This window comes from Pelophylax lessonae (genome assembly GCF_965119305.1).
Source record: "Pelophylax lessonae genome assembly, chromosome: 12".
NCBI lineage: Eukaryota > Metazoa > Chordata > Amphibia > Anura > Ranidae > Pelophylax > Pelophylax lessonae.
The window spans coordinates 199879861-199904594 of NC_138779.1; the positions used below are offsets into that span (position 1 = coordinate 199879861).

General features: G+C 45.0%; 1 protein-coding gene across 2 annotated transcripts in view; it reads right to left on the minus strand.

Annotated features, from left to right (window-relative positions):
- Positions 1-546: 546 nt before the first annotated feature.
- The window catches only part of LOC309567927 (interferon-inducible GTPase 5-like), a 114944-nt gene continuing 90756 nt past the window's right edge, over positions 547-24734 (minus strand). For both annotated transcript variants that reach the window (XM_082273477.1, XM_082273478.1), the window contains one exon: positions 547-1847. In XM_082273477.1, coding sequence (XP_082129603.1) covers positions 641-1825 — 1185 coding nt within the window. In that variant the 5' untranslated portion in view covers positions 1826-1847 and the 3' untranslated portion in view covers positions 547-640. The remainder of the gene's footprint in view (positions 1848-24734) is intronic.

The following is a 24734-nucleotide window of genomic DNA, read 5'->3' on the forward strand; positions in this document are numbered from 1 at the left end:
GAAGCGAGCGAGCAAGGGTCTCGTTACAGATCTTATTGCATATTCCAGCTTCGACCAATGTAACTGTGCATATACCATACCTGTGGGACCGCTGTGGAAGCGGCAAATCACTGTAGTCATCATTGCTGCAGTTTTCTGGGCCCTGTGCTTAGCAAGCGTCCCCTTGTGGTTACTTTGCAGAGGGCAGCCACTCCCTTGGCACAGCCACCATTCAGAGAATGCCTTACATTTTCTCTAATGAATGTACAGTTTTCTCTGGTTGGACTAGGTGGAAATCATGATGTCAACCTTCCCCCCCCCCTCCCCACCAGCTCTTCACCTTCCTGCATAGTAGCCACAGAAGGTCGCTCACTCAGCATGGCCGCCATTCAGAGAACAGCTTGCATTTTTGACAGAGTGCACAGTGTTCTGATAGGACGAGGTGATGTGACGTCCTTATGTTCATTGAGAAAATGCAAGATGTTAACTGAATGGCAGCAGGGAACCCAGTGATTTTTGCAGTAGCAGCAACTACTACAGTGATTGTCTGCTTCCACATTGGTCCCACAGGTATGGACTATGTATACTTAAATTGGTCCAAGTTGGTGCAATACAAATATACAATACAAACCATTCCTGGAATGAGACGTTCTACTATATTTCACTCATCTGAACAACCACAAGCCACTTCAAGAACGGTTTTGGCATCTTCTGCAAGCTCATTCATTGCAGAATACAGAAACCCAGCACAAGTCATAGCAGACATGGAACCAGCAACAACAAAACTTAGCACTGGAACCCAACTGATAATCGATTTAACGGTCATTAAATCAGTTCTATTCCTTCTCCTGAGCTCGTTCCACACAAGATCATGAGTGATTTCATTATTGACAAATGGAGATTTCACTAAACTTTTTAGATAATCCTCACTTTTACCAGACCTTTGCACCAAATCATCTAAAGATTTATCATCAAGACCAAAACTTTCTACGTATTCTCTAATATAGCGAGTTAAGGTTGAACACTCACTATATTGCACATACCCAGGGACAATGGAATCTATAACGACTTTCAAAGCTATCAAAGGAACTGCAGTTGTTAGAGCTTGGACTTTCATGGCAATTGCCTCAGAGGAAATGTTAGGCAAGGCACGTAGATAAACGTAACGCTTATGAGTCGGAAGCTGCTCCTCAAATGTTTTCAGCAAAAGGGAGAAGTCAAAGTCTTGAGGTTGGAAGGAAGATACAAGAAAGACATGCGGGTCTAGAGTTCCTGTACCTATTAGAGAATTTACACAATCCTGCCTTATGGTATCCAACACACCTTTTTCATTGAAAACTTTAGGCCTACGTTTTCGGCTCTCGTATATATCCCTGTCAACTTTTGACCTCACAAAGTAGTACTTTTTATTCATGCTTTGGATACTCTCAGCCAGTATAATGTAATTCTCTTTGAATCTTTCAGATGCAATCATAACAAAAAAGTCAAAATGCTGGAAATCAACTTTAGCCAAATATTCACTGGCTTTAAAATTAGGACTTCCTATTCCAGGAAGATCCCAATAGTTTACGTTCTTATGCTTAGGATGGCAGTAAGGTGTCGGCTCCATAGTGGTCTCCACTACACCTGTTTTAGCAGATTCCAGTTCTTCATCACCCATACCACGGATGGCATTGATAAATGTGGACTTTCCTGACCCCGATTCTCCAGTAATTGCAATGTTCAGGGGGATGTCATCCAAGTCGTCCAAACATTTCTTGACTTTATCAAAGGCTTCGGCTGGATTTCCTCTTTGTAAGGCATCCAATACTTCCTCTTTGAGTTGTTCAGTGGCAGAAGAATCCATATTTTTATTTAGCCTCTACAATCTAAAAAAATAAAAGGGAGGAGAGGTCAAATATTTAAGGGTCTATTTATCAACTAATTTTATGGTCAATTTAATCAACATTTTCCCAGTTTGGGGCAAAAATTGAATTTTATACATTCACTCTTTGTACATAGTTACATAGTTAATCTGGTTGATTACCACTTAACCTCCCTGGCGGTATGATTCTGTCAGGAATTCTGTACCAAAAGCCGTACAATTCTTTTCATGGAAATTTGGCGTTATGTATTATAGGCCTACAATTCTTAGTAATTACTGACTTAAACCTGACCAAAATAAGACTCTAGTAGACATCCCAGATGTGATAAATTTGAAACACAAACGCATGAATTATAATCGAATCAATAATATAATTTTATTATATAATATATAATATATATAATAAAATTATATTAATGATTAGATTATAATTCATGCGTTATATATTATATATATATGTGTGTGTGTGTGTATATATATAACGCATGAATTATAATCGAATCAATAATATAATGTTCTATATATATATATATATGTGTGTATATAGGTATATATATATATATATGTGTATGTGTGTGCATGTGCATATATATATACATATATACACACATATATATACTGTATATATGTATATGTGTGTATATATATATATACATATATATGCATATATATATATATATATATATATATATATATATATATATATACGTTTTTTTTTGTTTTTTTTTTTAATTTCCCTCCCTAGTTCCGCTCCCATGCAGCATTGCTGCTGCAGGGAACGGAACTAGGAAGTCATCAGACCGACGGAGACCGACGGAGAGCGGCGGGGATCTCGGCTGGCGGTCACAGCAATGAGAGCTCATCGCTGGATCGCCAGGAGAAGGTAAGAGAACACCGCTGCGCTCTCTGCACATCTACCCCGAGCGTGACTCGGGGATACCGATCCTGGTATGAAAAATCCACCCCGAGTCACGCTCGGGGTTACCGCTAGGGAGGTTAAGGACAAAGCCTATTTCTGACACATGTTGTTTACAAGTTAAAATCTGTATTTTTTGCTAGCAAATTACTTAGAACTCCCAAACATTATATATATATATATATATATATATATATATATATATATATATATATATATATATATATATATATATAGATATATATATACACATATATATATATATCTATATATATATATATATATATATATATTTTTTTTTTTTTTAGCAAAGACTCTGGAGAGTAAAATGGCTGTTGTTGCAATATTTTTTGTCACACGATATTTGCGCAGCAGTCTTTCAAACACAATTTTTTTGACAAAAAAAAATGCTTTTTAAAAAAAAAATAAACCATAAAGTTAGCCCAATTTTTTCATATATTGTGAAAGATGATGTCACGCCGAGTAAATAGACTAACATATTGCGGTTTAAAATTGCACACATTCGTGAAATGGCGATAAAATGCGGAACCTAAAAATCTCCATAAGCAATGTTTAAAAAATTTTTAACGGTTACCAGTTTAGAGTTACAGAGGAGGTCTTTTTCTAGAATTATTGCAGCGATCGTGGTGATACCTCACATGTGAACACCGGTTTCATTTTCAGGCATGACTTACATATGCTTTTTCTTTCGCGCGCGAACTCACAAACTCCTATTTATTTCATTAAATGTTTTATTTTTAACACTGTTTTTAAAAAAAAAAAAAATCTGATCACTTTTATTGCTGTCACAAGGAATGTAAACATCACTTGTGACAGTAATAGGCAGTGACAGGTCCTCTTTATGGGGGGATTGGGGGTCTAAAAGACCCCAGACCCCTCCTCTGCACTTCAAAGTATTTAAAATGGCAAAATCTGCATTTTTAAATATGGACATTTTTTTTTAAATCTGCTCCATTGGCAGCCGAGTAAACCGGAAGTGACGTCGCAATGTCGCCTCCTTGATTACATGATCGGAGACCTGATTGAAGCCAAATCTGGCTTTGTTCGGCAACTCCAACCAGCTGTAGGACGTGCCGGCTGGTTGCTCGGGTCTCCCAGTGGGATAGAAGACCCGGGAAGAGCCGTGGAAGGCAGCGGGGGGGGGGGCTACTATTCCCTCCTGCTCACTGGGATAACTGCTGAGCAGCCGCATCAGCTGTTATCTCCTGAAAGCTGACCGCCGGCTCTAAAACTGTGCCGGGTTGATGCCTGCAGCTGCATATCATCCCGGTACAATCACTTCTGCAAGCCGACGTACAAGTAAGTTGGTTTGAGGGAAGTGGTTAATACAGTTTTACTGTACTATTTACCCTATTTATTTAGTGAATGGGCATTTATCTGAAATATACCTAAACGTTGCCCATTCCTAGCTAGTTCTCTATAAATTCTCTATAAATCTTCAAGGACCAAAAATACATGTATCCCTCTGTGCATTGGATAGCACAGATGAAACTACTTTAATAAACGAGAAAATAAAAATTTACCTTGCATATGAAATTATTTGATCAATGGGTGTCACTAGGGATGAGCTTCGAGTTTGAGTCGAACATCGGGTGTTTGTTCTTTCGTAGAACAATGAACAAACGGGGCCATTCGCGGGAAATTCACCCACCATAATGCAATGCTTGTGATTGGCCAAAGCATGCACCTTGACCTGTATGCTTTGGCCAATAACAGCATAATGTCCGTGATTGGCCAAAGGCAGGGTGCCTTAAGCCAATCATGGCTCAGGGGCTAAGTCCACGCCCCACACTATATAAGGCTGCTTAAACGGCAGCCGTGTGTAGTGTGTTAGGAGTGGAGATTTGGCAGGGTAGTTAGTGGAGTGTGCGGTTTATATATTATTAAATCAGCCAGTGTAGTAGATATATATATTTATGAGCTATTTCGGGAGATAGTGGAGTATATATATTTATCAGTTTTTGCAAGATATATATGAGATAGTTCAATATATATATTTATCAGTGTTTGCAGGATATATATCAGATCAGATAGTGCAGTATATATATTTATCAGTTATTGTAGGCTATATATCCACCAGTGCAGTATATATATCAGCCAAGTCCAGTGTATATATATCAGCCATCCCAGTGTATATATCAGCCATTGCAGTGTAGTGTAGGGCTGATTCTTATGTTGCACAGTGTACTGCAGTTTAGTGCTGTGATTGTAGTAGGGCCACTGAAGTGTATTGTATACAACACGTCTGTGTTACCCCACTGATACCATTTTTATTTCATTGATTATTTATTTTATTTTATTTATTTATTTATTTATTTTTTTTAGCTGTATCAGGTTCTGTTGCTGCAATATTAGTACTCCCCCTTCTTTGTCAAAGGTGGTAGTGCGTCCTTCTGTGTCAGCAGTGATTTTTTATTTTATTTTTTTTCGCAGCAGCACTATTAATATTAAGGGCATAATTGCTGCTCCCCTTGTGCATCTAAGGCACTATTCCTTCAATTCCTTCAGCTCCAGAAGTGGGTGTTTTTTTTTTTGGGGGGGGGGGGGTGATGAACCAGCACCAATAATATTAAGGGCATAATTGCTGTACCCCCTTGTACATCTCAGATGCTCTTCCTTCTACTCCAGGCGTGGGTGTTTTTGTTGTTGGCGCACCAGCACTAGTAATATTAAGGGCATAATTGCTGCTCCCCTTGTGCATCTAAGGCACTATTCCTTCAATTCCTTCAGCTCCAGAAGTGGGTGTTTTTTTTTTTTTTTTTTTGGGGGGGGAGGTGATGAACCAGCACCAATAATATTAAGGGCATAATTGCTGTACCCCCTTGTACATCTCAGATGCTCTTCCTTATACTCCAGACGTGGGTGTTTTTGTTGTTGGCGCACCAGCACCAATAATATTAAGGGCATAATTGCTGTAGCCCCTTGTGCATCTCAGGCACTCTTCCTTCTGCTCCAGACGTAGGTGTTTTTTTTGGTGATGAACCAGCACCAATAATATTAGGGGCATAATTGCTGTACCCCTTGTGCATCTCAGAGGCTCTCCCTTCTGCTCCAAACGTGGGTGCTTTTGTTGTTGGCGCACCAGCACCAATAATAGTAAGGGCATAATTGCTGTACCCCCTTGTGCATCTCAGGCGCTCTTCCTTCTGCTCCAGACGTAGGTGTTTTTGTTGTTGGCTCACCAGCACCAATAATATTAAGGGCATAATTGCTGTACCCCCTTGTGCATCTCAGGAGCTCTTCCTTCTGCTCCAGACATAGGTGTTTTTTTTGGTGGTGAACCAGCACCAATAATATTAAGGGCATAATTGCTGTACCCCCTTGTGCATCTCAGATGCTCTTCCTTCTGCTCCAGACGTTGGTGTTTTTGTTGTTGGCGCACCAGCAAAAGGCCGAAAGGCCAACAAGGAGAGGCAGACGCACTGTGTGTCCACAGTGAAAAGTGGTGGCAAGGGACATAGTGTATCCTCAGCAGGCGGGGGCAGGCTTGTCCTTTTTTTCTGGTATGGCTGTGTTATTGAGCCACAACATGCATAAGAGTTGGTGGAGTGGATAACTAAGCCATCCTCCACCGCAGCTGCCAAAGTGGCCTGTTCCACAGGCTCCTTGTCTACAGCTACTCCTTCCGTAGTCTCACGATCATGCATAGAGGAGTCACCCGAATTATTTGATCATAGTGTCAGTTGCATGATGCTGGAGGATGCGCAACAATTAGAATGCTCCGATGTTGGTTCCCAGATTGAAGAAGGGAATGACAATGACGGACAAGAAACTAGAAGTCATGTTGCCACAGCTGCAGCATACTGCCAAGTTTGATCTAGTGACAAAGAGGGAGGGGATGATGAGGTCACTGACTGTACTTGGGTGCCTGAGAGAATAGAGAGGAAAGTGAGGAGGAGAAGGAGGTGGTGACACAACGCCAACAAAGCAGGATGTGCTCCAGGGGCCGCCCTAAGGGAAGCCACCCTATTGCATCACACCACTTAGCTCCACAGGTGCAGGGCACTGCTAGCTCCCCGATGACTTCCAAAATTTCATTAGTGTGCGCTTTTTTTCAACACATGTGCAGTAGATGGCAGCGTTGCTGTTTGCAATCTCTGTCTGAAGCAGATCAAGCATGGCCAGAACACCAGCCGCTTGGGCACCACATGCTTGACAAGACATTTGACGACCTGCCATGCAGTCCCTTGGCAACATCACCTGAAAGACCAACATCATAAAAAAAAGCATTCTTAACCTTGCTCCTCTTTGAGATCTCTACCCCTACTATACCTCATGTCTTCTCAAAAACCTGCACTGATAGGGATTATAGTATAGCAATGAGTGCCACAGATACTTGCACTCAATCTGCTAGCAGTACACCACCTGATTTGACCAGCAGGCAAATTTCACTACCCCAGTTGCTGAACCGTAAAAATAAATACTGTCCAACCCATCCACATGTTCAGAGTCTAAATGCTAGCTTGGCCAAATTGCTAGCACTACAACTGCTGCCTTTTCATCTGGTTGAATCTGCCCCCTTTGGTAAATTTGTGGAATGTGCTGTACCACAGTGGCAGGTTCCAAAAAAACATTTATTTTCACGTAAGGCCATTCCATCTCTTTCACGTGGATGGTAGTGTTTTGGCCTCCTTGGACAGAGCAGTCAGCAGAAAGATTCATATTACTGCTGACTCTTGGTCCAGCAGGCATGGGCAGGGACGTTATATTTCTTTCACGGCGCACTGAGTTGCTCTGTTGGCAGCTGGAAAGGATGCAGGACAGGGTTCAGTGCTGGAGCTTGTTCTGCCACCACGCCTCCAAAAAGCTGGTGCTGATTCTGCCACATCTGTCTACTCCACTCCCTCCTCCTCTTCTTCCTCTATGTCCTCTTCTGCTGAATTGTCCTCTAAACCATCAGTGCTCCCTAAGCGTTCAAAGGGCTATGCATGCAGTCAGGCTAAAAGATGCCCTGCAGTGCTTCAGTTGGTCTGTCTAGGGGACAGGAGCAACATGGGGCCAGAGATTCTGTCAGCTCTGCAGGGGCAGGCTGAGAGGTGGTTGAAGTCATGGCAGCTTGAGCCAGGAATGGTGGTAGGTGAAAATGGCATCAACCTTCTCTCCGCCCTCCGACAGGGACACTTGACACATGTTCCATGTCTGGCATATGTCCTGAATCTGGTGGTGCAGTGTTTCTTGAACAGGTACCGGACTTACAAGATCTTCTGAGGCAGGCCAGAAAAGTCTGTGGCCATTTCCGGCGGCCGTACAATGCCAGTGCCAGTGCTAGGCTATCTGACATTCAACAGGAATCCAACCTGCCCACCAAGCATCTCATTTGTGACAAGATCACCAGGTGGAACTCAACATTGGCAATGCTGCAGCGGTTGCAGCAGAGGGCCATCAATGAGTACCTGTGTGAGTATGGCACAAGGACAGGCTCAGGGGAGATTGGCTTCTTTTCGCCAAGCCAGTGGCTGCTGATAAAGGATGCATGCACTGTCCTGTCACCATTTGAGGAGGCCACAAGGATGGTGAGCCCTGACAATGCATGCATCAGTGACACTATCCCTCTAGTCTTCCTGCTGGAGCACACGCTTCGTGGAATCATGGACAGGGCACTTGAGGCAGAACAACGGGAGGAAGAGGAGGACTTCCTTTCCTCACAAGGCCCCCTTTATGCAGATGTCATTCCTGCAGGGCGACAAAACACACAGGAGCAAGAGGAGGAAGAGGAGGACATACATCAGTCTTCAAGGGAGGGTTGTCATTTCCCACAAACCCCAGGAGTTGTACGTGGCTGGGGAGAGGTTGCTCCTGACAATGTCATCCTTAGTGACCCAGAAGACTCAGAATCCCATGCCTCCTCAAACTTAAACTGCATGGGCTCCTTGATTCTGCAAAGCCTGCAAAATGACCAGAGGATTCGTGCTATCAAGGAGAGGGATTATTACTGGTTGGCAACTCTTCTTGATCCACGTTACAAGGGTAAAGTTGCAGAGCTCATCCTACCTTCGCAGAGGGAGCAGAGGATGAAACATCTTGAGGAGGCCTTGAAAAAAAATTTGTGTAACACCTTTCTAGACACTGGGAGGTTAACATTCTCTGGACGTGTTTCTGAGGCATGAGGACCACTTTCTGCTACAGTGCCCTAAATACTCATCAATGAGGGACACTCACTTGCAGAGACTCTCCGCTTTCATCCCAGAATTTAATTCCATATGTAGCACCCTACAGGTAGGTGCTAGGAAAATGTATCGTGGTCCTTGTCTGCCTACCAGCAGGGCTGTGATTTATGTAGCTAGGGTGTCAGGGCTTCCAGATGTGCCTGCTGAGGGGAGAAATATCCCCACTGGCTCCTGTGAGAGGCTTCTCATAGGGCAGTGTGGGAAGCCCAATCAGGGGACACATCCCAGCTTGTAACTACCCCAGAAGGCAGATTAGGCTGCAAAGGATTCTGGGAGTGGGTATAAGTTGGTGGAAAGTGTGTGGCACGGTGTCTTTGGTGGGAGCAGAGTCCCAGGAAGGAGAGTGCGGCTGTCTCTCCTCCTGTCTGAGGAAGGCAGATGTCTCAGGGTGTCGCCTGAGAGTCCAGAAAGTGCTGAGTTGAGCTGAGGGGATGCAGTGTGCCGAGAACCAGCAGAGAGAGAGAGGGGTCCAGTCCCAGGAAAGCCTACACAGGTCGTGAGTACTGCAGATTGCCCCTGGGGGTCTGCCTAGAGTCAGAGGGGACCACTCCGGGAGAGGTTCTGGGATCCAGTGTCAGCTAGCTGTTAAAGGGGGTATCTAGGTAGAGAACCCTGAAGTTGCAAAGGGGGTACATAGTTAGTGGACCCTGAAAAGTTCAAGATGAAAGGGGCCACCTGCAGTCTGGGCCCTGAAGTGTACAGAGTGTGCCAGTTTCAGTGACAGTTACACAGAGTTCTGCAATATACTACCTCAAGCTGTGCCAGGCGGGGGAAAGTATTCAGTGACTTTCACAGTACAACAGTGTCAGGAGTTCTACAGTTCTCAGTCTTGGATCTACTGGACTATATGTCGGGGATTCAACACTTCTTCTGTTATACAGAGTGTTTTCAGAGTCAGTGAGCGTTGGCTGGCGCCGGCTGGCGTCTGGTAAGCGCCAACGGTCATTTTTGGAGAAAAGTCCCAATTGTAACTAGTTTAAGCCTCAAGGAGTATCCCACTCATTCCCTTCTCCCATCCCCTTTATTTCAACTACAAAACTACAAACAAATATGCCGGGGTTGTCACTACTTCAGTTGTCACACCCAGTGACTCAGCTCACATGGGCTGGAGAGGATTCCGGTACTAATGGCAGACCCACATCAGGCCATAGGCCTGGAAACCTTGCTACACATAGAAGAGAAGATGAAACTTCAAACTATACTGGGAGAAGAGGAGCCAATGGTGACAATAGCTGCACAATATGTGACAGCATGTCACAGACTGAGAGGGACATCCTTTACATGGACCCACCCCCATTCCCCTTTATATAACCCATTACCCCCCCCCCTCCCCTCTACTTACAAACTCAACTGCTTTGGCAATGCTAAAATGTAATTGGTCCTGACCATAAAGCCTATTTGTATTTGAATTTGACAGAGAGAGAGAGAGAGAAAAAAAGGAGACAGAGAAAAGTAAAAGAAAGAGGGAGAGGAGAGAGAGAGAAAGAGAAAGAAATAAGAGAGGGAGAGGAGAGTGAAAGGAGAGAGGGAGATAAGAGAGAAAGGAGAGAGACAGTGGGGGGGGGGTAGAGAGAGAGGAGAGAGGGGAGAGAAAAAGAGAGAGAGAGAGAAAGAGAGAGAGAGAAAGAAAGAGAGAGAAAGAAAGAGAGAGAGAAATGAGAGAGGGAGAGGATAGTGAAAAGAGAAAGGGAGATGAGAGACAAAGGCGAGAGATAGTGGGGGGGGGGGGTAGAGAGAGAAAGGAGAGAGGGTAGAGGGGGAGAGAAAAAGAGCGAAAAGAGAGAAGGAAAGAGAGAGAGAGAGAAAGGAGAGAGAGAGAGAAAGGAGAGAGAGGGAGAGGAGAGAGAGAAAGAAAAGAGAGGGGGAGGGGGGGGGAGAGAGAAAGGAGAGAGAAGGGAGAGAGAGATAGAGAAAGGAGAAACAGAGAGGAAAGAGAAAGGAGAGAGAGAGAGGGAGTGGAAAGAGAAAGGTGAGAGAGGGAGGGAGAGGAGAGATAAAGGAGGGAGGGAGAGGAGAGAGAGGGGGAGAGAGAAAGAAAGGAGAGAGAGAAAAAAAGAGAAGAAAAAGTGAAAGAATGAGGAAGAAGGGGGAGTAGAGAGAGGAAAGGAAGGGAAAGAAAGAAAGAAAAAAAGAGATGGAGGAAGGAGAGAAAGAGAGGAAGTACAGAGAGAGAAAGGGGGAGAGAGGAAGAGGAAGGAGAAAGCGAGAGAGAGAGAGAGCGAGGAAGGGGGAGAGAGAAAATAAAGTGAGAAAGGAGATTGGGAAGAATGAGAGAGAGAGAGCGAAAAGAACAAGAGAGTGAGGAAGGAGACAGAGAAAAAAAAGAGGGTGGGGGGAGAGACAGAGAAAGAGAGAGAAATGAGAGAGGGAGATGAGAGAGAAAGGAGAGAGATAGTGGGGGGGGGGTAGAGAGAGAAAGGAGAGGGGGGAGAAAAAGAGAGAGCGAGAAAGAGAGAGAAAGAAATAGAAAGAGAGAGAGAGAGGAGAGAGAGAGAAAGGAGAGAGAGAAAGGAGAGAGAGGCGGAGGGAGGGGGGAGAAAGAGAGAGATAAAGGAGAGGGAGAGGAGAGAGGGAGAAATAAAGAAAGGAGAGAGGAGAGAGAGACAGAGAAAGGAAAAAGAGAGAGGAGAGAGAAAGGAGAAAGAGAGAGGGAGAGTAGAGTGAAAGGAGGAAGGAGAGAGAGAGAGAGAGAGAGAGAGAGAGAGAGAGAGAGAGAGAGAGAGAGAAAGAGAGGAAGGACAGAGAGTGAAAGGGGGGGGGGGGAGGAAGGAGAGAGAGAGAGTGAGAAAGAAGATGGGGTGGATGAGAGATAGAGAGAAAAGAACAAGAGAGTGAGGAAGGAGACAAAGAAAGAGAGAGGGGGAGAGAGAGAGAGGGAGGAGAGATAAAAAAAAAAAAGATAGGAAGACATTAAAGAATGAGGAAGAAGGAGAAGGAGAGAAAGGAAATTGAGGGAAAAAGGGAGACAGAAAAAGAAAGAGATGGAGGAAGGCGAGAGAGAGAAGAATGAGGGTGAGAGAAAACAGAGAGAGAAATAAGGGGGAGAGAGAGCAGAGATAGAGAAAAGAAAGTAACAGAGGAAGGAGAGAGAAAGAGAGAGGAAGGATAGAGGGAGAAAGGGGTAGGGGGAGAGAGGAAGAGGAAGGAGAAAGAGAGAGAGAGAGCGAGGAAGGGGGGGGGGGAAGAGAAAATAAAGTGAGAAAAGAGATTGGGGGGGGTGAGAGATAGAGAGAAAATAACAAGAGAGTGAGGAAGGAGACAGAGAAAAGAAAGAGGGGGGGAGAGAGAGAGAGAAAGAAAGATAAATGAGAGAGGGAGATGAGAGAGAAAGGAGAGAGATAGTGGGGGGGGGTAGAAAGAGAAAAGATAGGGGGGGGGAGAGAGAGAGAGGAGAGAAAGGAGAGAGAGAGAGGAGAGAGAGAGAGAGAGAGAGAGAGAGAGAGAGAGAGAGAGAAAGGAGATATAGAGAAAGGAGAGAGAGGAGGAGGGAGGGGAGAGAGAGAGAGAGAGATAGGAGAGAGAGAGAGAAAAGAGAGGGAGAGGAGAGAGAGAGAGAGAGAAAGAAAGGAGAAAGAGAGAAGGGAGAGAGAGAGAGAGAGAGAAAGAAAAAAGAGAGAGGAAAGAGAAAGGAGAGAGAGAGGAAGAGGAGAGTGAAAGGTGGAAGGATAGAGAGAGAAAGGGTGAGGGTTGAGAGAGGAAAAGGAAGGAGCGAGAGAGAGGGAGGGAGAGAGAAAGGAGATGGGGCGGGGATGAGAGATAGAGAGAAAAGAATAAGAGAGTGAGGAAGGAGACAGAGAAAAGAAAGAGAGAGGGGGAGAGAGAGGGAGGAGAGATAAAAAAAAGAGATAGGAAGACATGAAAGAATGAGGAAGAAGGAGAAGGAGAGAAAGGAAGGGGAGGGAAAGAGGGAGAAAGAGAAAGAAAGAGATGGAGGAGAGAGAGAGAGAGAGAATAATGAGGGTGAGAGAAAACAGAGAGAGAAAGAAGGGGGGAGAGCAGAGATAGAGAATAGAAAGAAAGAGAGGAAGGAGAGAGAAAGAGAGAGGAAAAAGAAAAGAGAGACAAAGAGAAAAAAAAGTAAAGAGAGAAAGAGAAAGAAGAGAGAGTGGAAGAACAGAGAGGGGAAGATGTGAGAGAGAGGAAGAGGAGAGAAAGAAGAGAGAGAGAGAGAAAGAGAATAAGAATCCCTTTCTATGTCTGATGATAGAAGTAGAGAATCACAAGAGAGGTCAGAATTCCATGCATGTCTTCCATGTAGAATGATCTGCTGTAATACACAGAATGCAGGCTGGTCCATAAGATAAACTCACACCCTCGTTTAATCGATACACCTACAATATATTCTTCACATAGCGGCAGAATGAAGCAGTATTACCTTTTAGAAGCTCTTCTGAAAGATGTGTATTTCCTCTGTGTGTTAAATAGTCAGTGATTCACACATTGATGTTTTCCTTCCCTGTTGAGAAAACAAAGAAAAAAAAAAAGATGTTAACGTTTATTTGGGTAAATAAAGGAAAGGTGGAGTCAGAATTTCATGTATAGATTGATATACGACGGTCAGAAGGTAATCCATCTCTGCTCTTTGCAGCAAGATAAAGCAGTCTTACCGTTTCAGAGTTCCTCTGTCAGATGTGTATATATTGAAGTTGAAGCTGCTGTGAATGTCTGAATCTGCAGCATTTCCTTCTTTTATATAGTATATTCAGGAAATGAAACTAAAAGCATCTTTACAGAGGGGAAAACATCTGATTTCCAAGATCTCCGTTTCATAAACCTGCTTTGATCTACTGGGAAGGACCCTGAGGTCCAAAATATTTTCTTTAACCACTTGCCGACCGCCCCTCGCAGATTTTTTTGAGGCAGGGCGGCTCGGCTGCGCATAATCACGTAGATCTACGTGAATATGTGCATGCGGATTCGGCGGTGCATGCTTCCGCTGTGATTAGACACAGCGGGAGCCAGGCCGCGGCAGGAGGGGGCTCGATTGCCCTTGGCCCCCCGCGATCTTTGGCTAGAATGACAGAAGAGCCGCCTGCTTATGTAAACAAAGCAGGCGGCTATTCTGTCAGAGAGGCAGGGAAAGATCATGTGATTCAGCTAAGCTGAACCACCGATCTCTCTCTGCCTCTGTCCAACCCATCCCTTCCATGCAGTCAGTAAGCACTATTAAGCATACACTTAACCCCTTGATCACCCCCAGTGTTAACCCCTTCCCTGCCAGTGTCATTTATACAGTAACAGTGCATATTATTTAGCACTGATTACTGTATTAATGTCACTGGTCCTCAAAAAGTGTCAAAAATGTCAGTTAGGTGTCTGATCTGTCCGCCGCAATGTCGTAGTTCCGCTAAAAATCTATGATCATGACGAAACAAACACAAGTGCATTATCCTCAAAAATGTTTATTGACCTCTCTGGCGGTATGATTAGTTCCGATTTTAGGTGCTGAAAGCGGTACCATTATTTTGCATGTAATTCTAAAGGACGAGCAGCCCAAACTAACTATTTACATGATGATTTTTTTTTTACTGTGTGTTCTTCTTTATAACATCTCGGGTATGATAAAGTTTGAAACACAAAATCTTAAATTATAATATAATAAATAACTATAAAAAATGTAAGTATATATATATATATATATATATATATATACACACACACATATATATATATATATATATATATATATATATATATATGTACAGAAAAACTGCAGGAAATGGCACTGGGGGGCAAACTAATGTCAATTTATTTTATTTTGTAATGTAATCCAATAGGATTACAATATATCAGTGTGTGATTGTGTGTTTTACTATTTGAATTTGCTGCCGGTTCCACCCCCCTGCGAGCGTCAAGTCGCAGGAGACGGAAGCCGGGGCTCACAGCATCGGGCGGAAGATCCGGCTGCAGGGATATATCGCGGGATCCCGGGGACAAGGTAAGTAACCTTTACCAGGATCCAGCGATGCTCCCTGGCGGTACCCCGAGTGTGGCTCTGGGTTAACGCTAATGGCACTGAGATTTCACCCCGAGCCACACTCGGGAATACCGCCAAGGAGGTTAAAAAAAAAAAAAATTATAAAAATACTCACAAACGAGTTCTTTATAAAAGCATAAAATAGATACGTTGTCATCAGCATCAAGATCTAAGGGTGTGCCGTCCCCCGAAGCTGGGAAAAAAAAAACACTGATCGCCGCCATTACTAATAAAAAAAGTAAATAAATGAAAAGACCAAAAATCTATCCCGTAGTTTGTAAATGCTATAACTTTTGCGCAAACCAATTCAAATACACTTTTGGGGATTTTTTTTTTTTTTTACCAAAAATATGTAGCAGAATACAAATTGGCCTAAACTGATAAAAAATTAGATTTTTTTTCCATTTTTCTATTGGGAATGTTTTATAGCAGAAAGTAAAAAATATTGCGTTTTTTTTTTTTTCAAAATTGTTGCTCTTTTTTTTGTTTATAGCGCAAAATCTAAAAACCGCAGAGGCCACCAAAAGCTCCATTTGTGGGGGAAAAAAACGGCATCAATTGTATTTGGGTACAGCGTCGCATGACAGCGCAATTGTCAGTTAAAGCAACGTAGTGCCGAATCGCAAAAAATGGCCTGGTCATTAAGGGGGTAAAACCTTCCGGAGCTGAAGCGGACCTTGCAGAAAAATGCAAAATATAATTTGTAAAAATCTCCACACATCAAGGGGTCCATTTATAAAAAAAAAAAGTGTGCATTGCTGTTCGTCCAGTAAAACGGTATTTTTTTTTTTTGTGCAAATTAGTCAAAAAACAAATGTTCTTTAGGCTTATTTTGTCTTAGGAAGGAATGTCCTTTATTTGCAGTAGTAGAAATATACCAATATGGCCTCTAGATAGCGCTGAGGAGCAAAGGAAATACTATGTGTTTCTATTACAAAATACAAAGTGGCAACACTAGAGGGAATTAGCAAATAAATGGAACCATTGGCTAAATATGTTTGAAATTCCCACTAGAAAAGTTAGACTGTATCCCTTGTTACAAAGATGTATGAATTTCCTATGCTCTGTGTGATGGACACAATGGGGGTTATTTATTAAAACTGGAGAGTGTAAAATCTGGTGCAGCTCTGCATAGAAACCAATCAGCTCCCAGGTTTAACGCTTAATTGAACAAGCTGAAGTTAGAAGCTGATTGGCTACCATGCACAGCTGCACCAGATTCTAAGTGCTCCAGTTTTAGTAAATCTACCCCAGTGGCCGGCCTAGGCCACTTTCACAACTTGTGACAAATGGTTACTCAAACTCACACTGCGCTGTCACTGATACACAACAATCAGCCTCACCCTGCACAAAGATTTTCCAGCTCGCAGGACCACAATCTAAGTGCCAGCACACTAAGATCAATCTTCATTTGGTTATTTTGGTTCATTACGCAATTAACACACCCGCCCCGAAGCACCCCCCCATGTTGTGGGCATGTGACCAGGTATAGTTCAGGAGGGGGGAGTGCCTCTCCCTTGTCCCCCCCCCCTTTCCTGACCTGCCAGGCTGCATGCTCGGATAAGGGTCTGGTATGGATATTTGGGGGACCCCCTGCCATTTTGTTATTTTTATTTTGGCGTGGGGTTCCTCTTAATATCCCCAGGCTGTTTTTTAGGTACCCCGAATTCAGGCTGTTTTTTGACAAATCCCAGCTCGCTCCTTAGCAACCAGCTTAATGCGGTAAATTACCGTATTAAATAATGCGGTAATTACTGCTAAATCGAACACATACTGCATTTCAGGGCCGATCCGGGGCGGGTGCACGGGGTTCAATGCACCCAGGCGCCGCAAGCTGAGGTGGAGGAGGGGCGCCGAAGCTCCAGTGGCAGCAGGGACAGACTGACCATTCGGGAGCTGCCCGAGGTCCCGAGGCCACTAGGGGGCCCGCCCCTGACTATTGTTACACATCTGGAGACCGGAGCATACACATGTGGTGAGAGAGCTCTGCTGCCTGTCAGCACATACTGCCCGAACTTCAGGTCTCCCGGGCAGCTGCACATTGCTGACTCCTCTCTCTCCTCCCCTCAACACTACTAGTAACTAGAAGAGCGGTGAGTACACACAGCTCTCACACTGATCAGCCTGTCACTGTCTCTTCCAGCCATGCAGCCTCAGCACAGATGGCTCTGTGATCCTTCCCACGCGCTCCCTCCTCTTCTCTCTGTGATCCTTCCCACGCGTTCCCTCCTCTTCTCTCTGTGATCCTTCCCACGCGTTCCCTCCTCTTCTCTCTGTGATCCTTCCCACGCGTTCCCTCCTCTTCTTTCTGTGATCCTTCCCACGCGTTCCCTCCTCTTCTCTCTGTGATCCTTCCCACGCGTTCCCTCCTCTTCTCTCTGTGATCCTTCCCACGCGTTCCCTCCTCTTCTCTCTGTGATCCTTCCCACGCGTTCCCTCCTCTTCTCTCTGTGATCCTTCCCACGCGTTCCCTCCTCTTCTCTCTGTGATCCTTCCCACGCGTTCCCTCCTCTTCTCTCTGTGATTGATGATGGAGGTAAAGTCCATTCCAGCCAGCTATTGTCTCTTCTGGTCTCCCAGCCACTGCAAGATGCCTCTGTGATCCTTCTGCTCTCCCCTCCCCCCCCCCTTCCCATGCTTGATAACAGAGGTCACTGCACTGGTCTCCTTATCAGCCTTCCAGCCTGCACACCTCCTGTCCCTGCATTCTCTGCATGCCTGGTGCTGTGAATCTCCTTGAGCTCCCTCAAACACCATAATAGGAGAGGGGGCACATTAAGAGCACCTGTCTTGCTCAGCATTAGCCTGGCCTGTCATTACAAATACTGTCCCTGCAACCCGCACTCTGCTACACCTGCGATTTCTGTGGGCAAAACAGTAGGGAAGCAAACACAAATATATCTGGATCCCTTGCTGGCTTTGCTACCCGGCACCCACAAGTCTCTGGCAGTGAAAAACTTTAGAAAAACAAAATCCTTCTTGGTTACTCTGAACTGTGCATGCGCAGTCTGGAGCCAGCAGATTAGAGAACTGATGGGCTCAGCCTCAGATCAGGCAGTGGGATGGCTTAACCACTTAAGGACTGGATAGGTTTTACCCCCTCAATGACCAGGCCATATTTTGCGATTCGGCACTGAGTTACTTTAACTGACAATTGTGCAGTCGTGCGACGCTGTACCCAAATAAAATTGATGTCCTTTACCCCCCCCCTCCCCCCAAATAGAGCTTTCTTTTGGTGGTATTTGATCACCTGTGTGGTTTTTATTTTTTTTGCACTATAAAAAAAAAACTGACTTTATGCTATAAAACATTCCCAATAAAACAAAATTGAAAAATCTATTTTTTTCATCATTTTAGTCTAATTTGTATTCTGCAACATATGTTTGGTAAAAAGTTATCGTGTCTACAAACTAGGGGAAAGATTTATGTAATTTTTTTACTAGTAATGGCGGTGATCTGCAATTTTTAGCGGGACTGCGACATTGAGGCGGACAGATCAGACACCTAACTGACATTTTCGACACTTTTGGGGGGACCAGTGACATTACTACAGTATTCTATTGCTAGAAATATGCACTGTTACTGTAATAATGACACTGTCAGGAAAGGGGTTAACACCAGGGGCGGTCAAAGGGTCAAATGTGTCCCTAGGGGATGCTTTCTAACTGTAGGGGGGATGAACACAGAAACCTGTGGGCACTGTTAAGGCTTCATTTGGTGGGCACTCGTAAGCTACATTTGGTGGGGACTGGTAAGATGAATTTGGTGGGCACTGGTAGGCTGCATTTGGTGGGCACTGGTAAGCTGCATTTGGTGGGCACTGGTAGGCTGCATTTGGTGGGCATTGGTAAGCTGCATTTAGTGGGCACTGGTAGGCTGCATTTTGGGCACTGGTAGGCTGCATTCGGTGGGCAATGGTAAGCTGCATTTGGTGGGCACTGGTAGGCTGCATTTAGTGGGCTCTGGTAGGCTGCATTTAGTGGGGACTGGTAAGATGAATTTGGTGGGCACTGGTAGGCTGCATTTGGTGGGCATTGGTAAGCTGCATTTGGTGGGCACTGGTAGGCTGCATTTGCTTAGCACTGGTAGGCTGCATTTGGTGGGCATTGGTAGGCTGCATTTGGTGGGCACTGGTAAGCTGCATTTGGTGGGCACTGGTAGGCTGCATTTAGTGGGCTCTGGTAGGCTGCATTTGGTGGGGACTGGTAAGATGAATTTAGTGGGCACTGGAAGGCTGCATTTGGTGGGCACTGGTAAGCTGCATTTGGTGGGCATTGGTAAGCTGCATTTGGTGGGCACTGGTAGGCTGCATTTGCTGGGCACTGGTAGGCTGCATTTGGTGGGCACTGGTAGGCTGCATTTGGTGGGCACTGGTAGGCTGCATTTGGTGGGGACTGGTAAGATGAATTTGGTGGGCACTGGTAGGCTGCATTTGGTGGGCACTGGTAAGCTACATTTGGTGGGCTTTTTTAATCTGCATTTGGTGGGCACTGGTAGGCTGCATTTGCTGGGCACTGGTAGGCTGCATTTGGTGGGCACTGGTAGGCTGCATTTGGTGGGCACTGGTAGGCTGCATTTGGTGGGCTTTGGTAGACTGCTTTTGGTGGGCACTGGTGAGGCTGCATTTGGTGGGCACTGGTAAGCTGCATTTGGTGGGCACTGGTAGGCTGCATTTGGTGGGCACTGGTAGGCTGCATTTGGTGGGCACTGGTAAGCTGCATTTGGTGGGCACTGGTAAGCTACATTTAGGGGGCACTGATAAGCTGCATTTGGTTGGCACTGGTAAGCTGCATTTGGTGGGCTCTGGTAGGCTGCATTTGGTGGGCACTGATAAGGCTGCATTTGGTGGGCACTGGTAAGCTGCATTTGGTGGGCACTGGTAGGCTGCATTTGGTGGGCTCTGGTAGGCTGCATTTGGTGGGCACTGGTAAGCTGCATTTGGTGGGCACTGGTAGGCTGCATTTGGTGGGCACTGGTAGGCTGTGTTTAGTGGGCACTGGTAGGTTGCATTTGGTGGGCACTGGTAGGCTGCATTTGGTGGGCACTGGTAGGCTGTGTTTAGTGGGCACTGGTAGGTTGCATTTGGTGGGCACTGGTAGGCTGCATTTGGTGGGCACTGGTAAGCTCCATTTAGGGGGCACTGGTAAGCTGCATTTGGTTGGCACTGGTAAGCTGCATTTGGTGGGCTCTGGTAGGCTGCATTTGGTGGGCACTGATAAGGCTGCATTTGGTGGGTACTGGTAAGCTGCATTTGGTGGGCACTGGTAGGCTGCATTTGGTGGGCTCTGGTAGACTGCATTTGGTGGGCACTGATGAGGCTGCATTTCATGGGCACTGATGAGGCTGCCTTTGGTGGGCTCTGGTAGGCTGCATTGGTGGGCACTGATAAGGCTGCATTTGGTGGGCACTGGTAGGCTGCATTTGGTGGGCTCTGGTAGACTGCTTTTGGTGGGCACTGGTGAGGCTGCATTTGATGGGCACTGATGAGGCTGCATTTGGTGGGCACTGATGAGGCTGCATCAATGCATTGATCTCTTATATCATATCCGCAGTCTCTGACCATCTCTTGTATCAAGTCTGCAGTCTCTTACCATCTCCTGCCTGGGGGCTCTGTCTAACAGACTCTCTTAACAGAGGCCCTCTCTGTGTCAATTAGAGAGACCCCCCTCCAGTTCCCATTAGAGTACTCTGCTTCTCTTACTGTAATTTGTTTATTGTTAAGAGATTGTGGGAGGGTCCCGGGGTAAGGAAGACTTCTTAGGGGAGCATCTCTGTGTTTGAGCCATTGCCATAGAAACATTTGTAAAGGGGAGGAGTTAGTAAGATGACCACGCCCATATGGGGGCGCCAGAAAAATTTCTGCACCCAGGCGCCTGTGACCCTAGGATCAGCCCTGCTGCATTTGGTATACAGTAAACCCTCCTCCATTGCGGGGGTTACGTTCCGGACCCATCCTCGAAAAGTGAAAATCCGCGAAATAGAAAAACCCTATTAAAATGCATTGTAGGCATGTTTTTTTTACTGTCACTGTACGTGTAAAAGCATTTTAAGGTCTTTAAACACACTTTTAAAACAATAGAAACTCATTTAAACACATAAAAGATACTGAGAGACATAGCAAGAGCTATGGAAAACACAAAAATATTTCATTTTTAATGATTTATATAGTAAAATAACATTACAAAAAAAAACGCAATATACCGGGACCGCAAAAACTGAACCGCGATGGAGCGGGGGTTTACTGTATAACGGTAAATTCTCAGTGAATTGAACTTAGACAACTGATTTACCGCATGCTGTATTTTACCACATTTTGTTTGCCATTATTTACCTCTTAACTTTAAGTAGTTAATATCTAATATGGGGTAAAAAACGGTTTAAATGCCTATTAGGGCAGAAATTAAGTTCTCTAGTAAGTAAAGATAGCTCCTTATTTGCTAACTGTCTAGCTGAGAAATGCAAGACATTTTGTAATATTTCAGAATTTGTCTCCTCAGAGGGTAATGACCACTGGCATTTTCTTCCTTTGCTTTCCCTTCTTGTTTTCCTATATCTTTGTTCCTTTTTTTTCTTTTTGCTTGCATCCTCTTTTTGTATTATAACATTTCTGCAATTGTATGATGTAGATACTCTGTGCCAAAAAAAAGTTGTATATTTTTTTTGCTTGATTTAATCTTCTCCAATTTCATTTGGGGGGGATATGTCATGGGTGTGGGCTGTATGGAGTCTAGGCTGAGGCTGCTTCCACTCTTTATATGAGGGTTTTGTGTGATGTGCGGCTCCTGGGGCTTCTTTTCCTACACCCACTTGGTGTAGTCGGCAGGATTTGCAAAGTCCATCCTCTTACAAGCCCAGGAGTCTTATTACCACCATGGTACTGGCACTGATTCTGAGGTTTAATGGCATGAACATTCCCTTGGTGGACTGGGAGGAAAGATTGGGGAGTGCAGTACGGCTCTACCCGGTTCCAGCTAAATTTTTCTTGATTTATCTATTACCTTCTAGAAAGAGGAGGCTGGGCAAGCTATTCTCATGCTGCTTGACACAGAGCAGTCTGCCCTTGCTCAGATAATTAATAAGATAAACCTCTATGAAGAAACGACTCCCATGGTTAAATTACAGTGGCAGTTCTTTCTTTGGAAACAGCCAGAGGGTGAGACCATTTCCTGCTTTGCAGTTACTGTTCAGCCGGTGTGGAAGCAGTTATAGGAAAAAGAGCACCAGGGCTGTTCTGATATTGGTGCCCTAGATAGAGTACAGTTGCTGTCAGCCTCATAAGGAGGGCCTACAAGATCAAGTAAGAACTAATGTAGCCATGAAATTCAACACCATCATGTTGGAGGCCATGGAAAGGCAACGGGAACGTGCAGAGGCCAAGGTAATGATGACCAGGAAGGATGAACGGTTATTTTTTAAAGAGGAAGTCCTTGCTCCCTCCCCCTATTCTGCCTTAGAGACGGCAGTATGGCAGAGATGACACAGTCTGTTCATCCATCAGATAATTTCAGCTGTCAACAGGGACATGGCTCAGTTCTCTTTGTTTGAAAATCCATTGGGGCAGGACCCTGATTAGGACCAAAATTGCTGGCAGTGTGGTCAGCGGGGACACATTGCATGAAACTGTGTATGGGAAGAGAGCCAAGACTCCCCACATAAGCCGTTTAACTAGGAAGTCCCAGGGAAGGGGGATGATCTGAGGCAATTACTTCTGTTTGTCCCAGACTTAACTCCAAAATGTTATCTTCATGCTTCATGTTATCTTCATGCCCGTGGTCTCCGCAATGCTGAACGGACACCAGACCTTTGTTGGATTTTAGGTGACTACCATGGACTATGACTTTTATGAAACGTTGGATCCCTCCTGGCTGTCCCTGAAAGTATCTAACAATCTTCCTATCCCAGTGGAAGAGGTCAACTGGATGTCCAGTCAAGTCTTCTATCAGACAGCAGATCATGTTTGGATAGTGGTGACCCGGGGAGCCACCATAACTGACGTGCCAGTGGTCCTGGGCCAGGGTCAGATTAACGTAGGGGCTATTGGAGCTGCAGCTCCAGGCCCCTACCTTTTATATAGGCCCCGGGTTGGCCATATTCACTGTTACCGCTCTTCTGTCACTTGTAAACACAGAAGTCTGGCTTCTATGCTCGCTTCCCCAGGCAGCACCCTCAGAACCTCCCCACACAGCGCGAAGGCCGGACAAGGAGGGACAGTTGCCGATGCATGGATGTGTTTATGGGCTTCAGAGACAGCATCCCATGTTTAATTAGGCATGCATGGCTGCACCCTTCCTCCTCTGGGTGCATGCCAAGGCACGGCCCTTAAGGCCCTTCAAAATCCTCAGCACCAAGCCCATGATGCTCTTAATCCGGCCCTGTCCTGGGCATGAATGTCCTGCTGAAGGTGAACCTAACCAAGCTGCTTGAGCATGCCCCCTCTTCCATCAAAAACATGTGAAAAACAAGTACTGTGGCAGAACCTAATCCAGGCCTACAAAATTCAACATCAAGAAAACAGATGTTAACCTGAGAGGGTGAGCATAGTTCGACTGCCACCTTGCCACAACTTGCAGTTACTACCAAAGCAAGAATCAGTCTGACTCCTACCTGTAGGAGGTCAACCTGGGGAACACACCCATTCAACTACCTACTCAGCTCATTATTGCTAACATATACATATACTGTATATATAGTACCCAAGAAGTGTATTGCAATGTCCTACCCTGGGTTAGAAGCTATCTGTGCCTTCCTGCAAGCTGCCATAATGGCACTGAAGGACTCAACACCTGCTAGACCAACTTGCTCTACCAAGACAAGAGTTCTCTTTGCCACAACAAGGACTGTTATATCAACTTTTAGAAAAGCATGTGCTAGTGTTTGTGACTGTACCCGAAGATTATGAATGTATCAATAACCTGAGCAATCGTTTATATCCTGGGGATACAGTCCACATAAGGGAATATACCATCTGCCTTGTGTCAGGAAATGTAAAGACTTGCACTGGAAAATGCTACAGAGGGAGGGGTTGCACGAGAAAGCCACAGTCTTTGGGATGAACCTATAGTCTTTCTCAGGAAGAAGTCTGGAAGCTTGCATTTTTGTATGGACTAATGGAAGTTAAATGATGGCACACTATTCTGGACCGGCTGCAAAGGCTATGAATGTGATTTTCAGGAGCACATGGAGCTCATTGCCCTGGTGAGATTATCCATACCAAATCACCTTCCCGGATAGTTTACTCAGTCACAACTCACATGTAAGAAGATCTGGCAATGTTTATTTGTCGTATGATCGGTAGAATGTGCAGTTACAACAGGTAAAAGAATGATTCTTCCATACAGGTTAGGAGATAGGACTTGTCACATTGAATTTTACAGCAGAAATCACTGATACAGAAAAAAGGGGAGGGGTAAACCTCCAGCATGGAAACTATGGAGTGGTACAAGAGACAAACTTAATATGAGCATTAAAGAAACAGTACATTATAATAAAACAGCTTCATGTAACATGACACACACACTGAGATGCCTAGCCTCTGCACCGAGTGGAGGAGTCCCTTATGGCCCTGTGGCAGGCATGCTTTTTTTCAACTGTAGCACCCTCCTAGGTAGGTGCTAGAGAGAAAGAATAGTTTTGAGTCCTGTCTGCTTACCAGAAGGACTGCAGGTAAATCTATATTGTTCTCTGCTCACCAGAGAGCAGGATCTGTAAGTAAGGTCTGCTCATTGTGCTCAGGTGCAACTCATTCTGTCTGCAGAGTGTTTCACTTTGGTCCAATAGGGAGGCATATTGGACAGTGGGAGGAAACCTGAC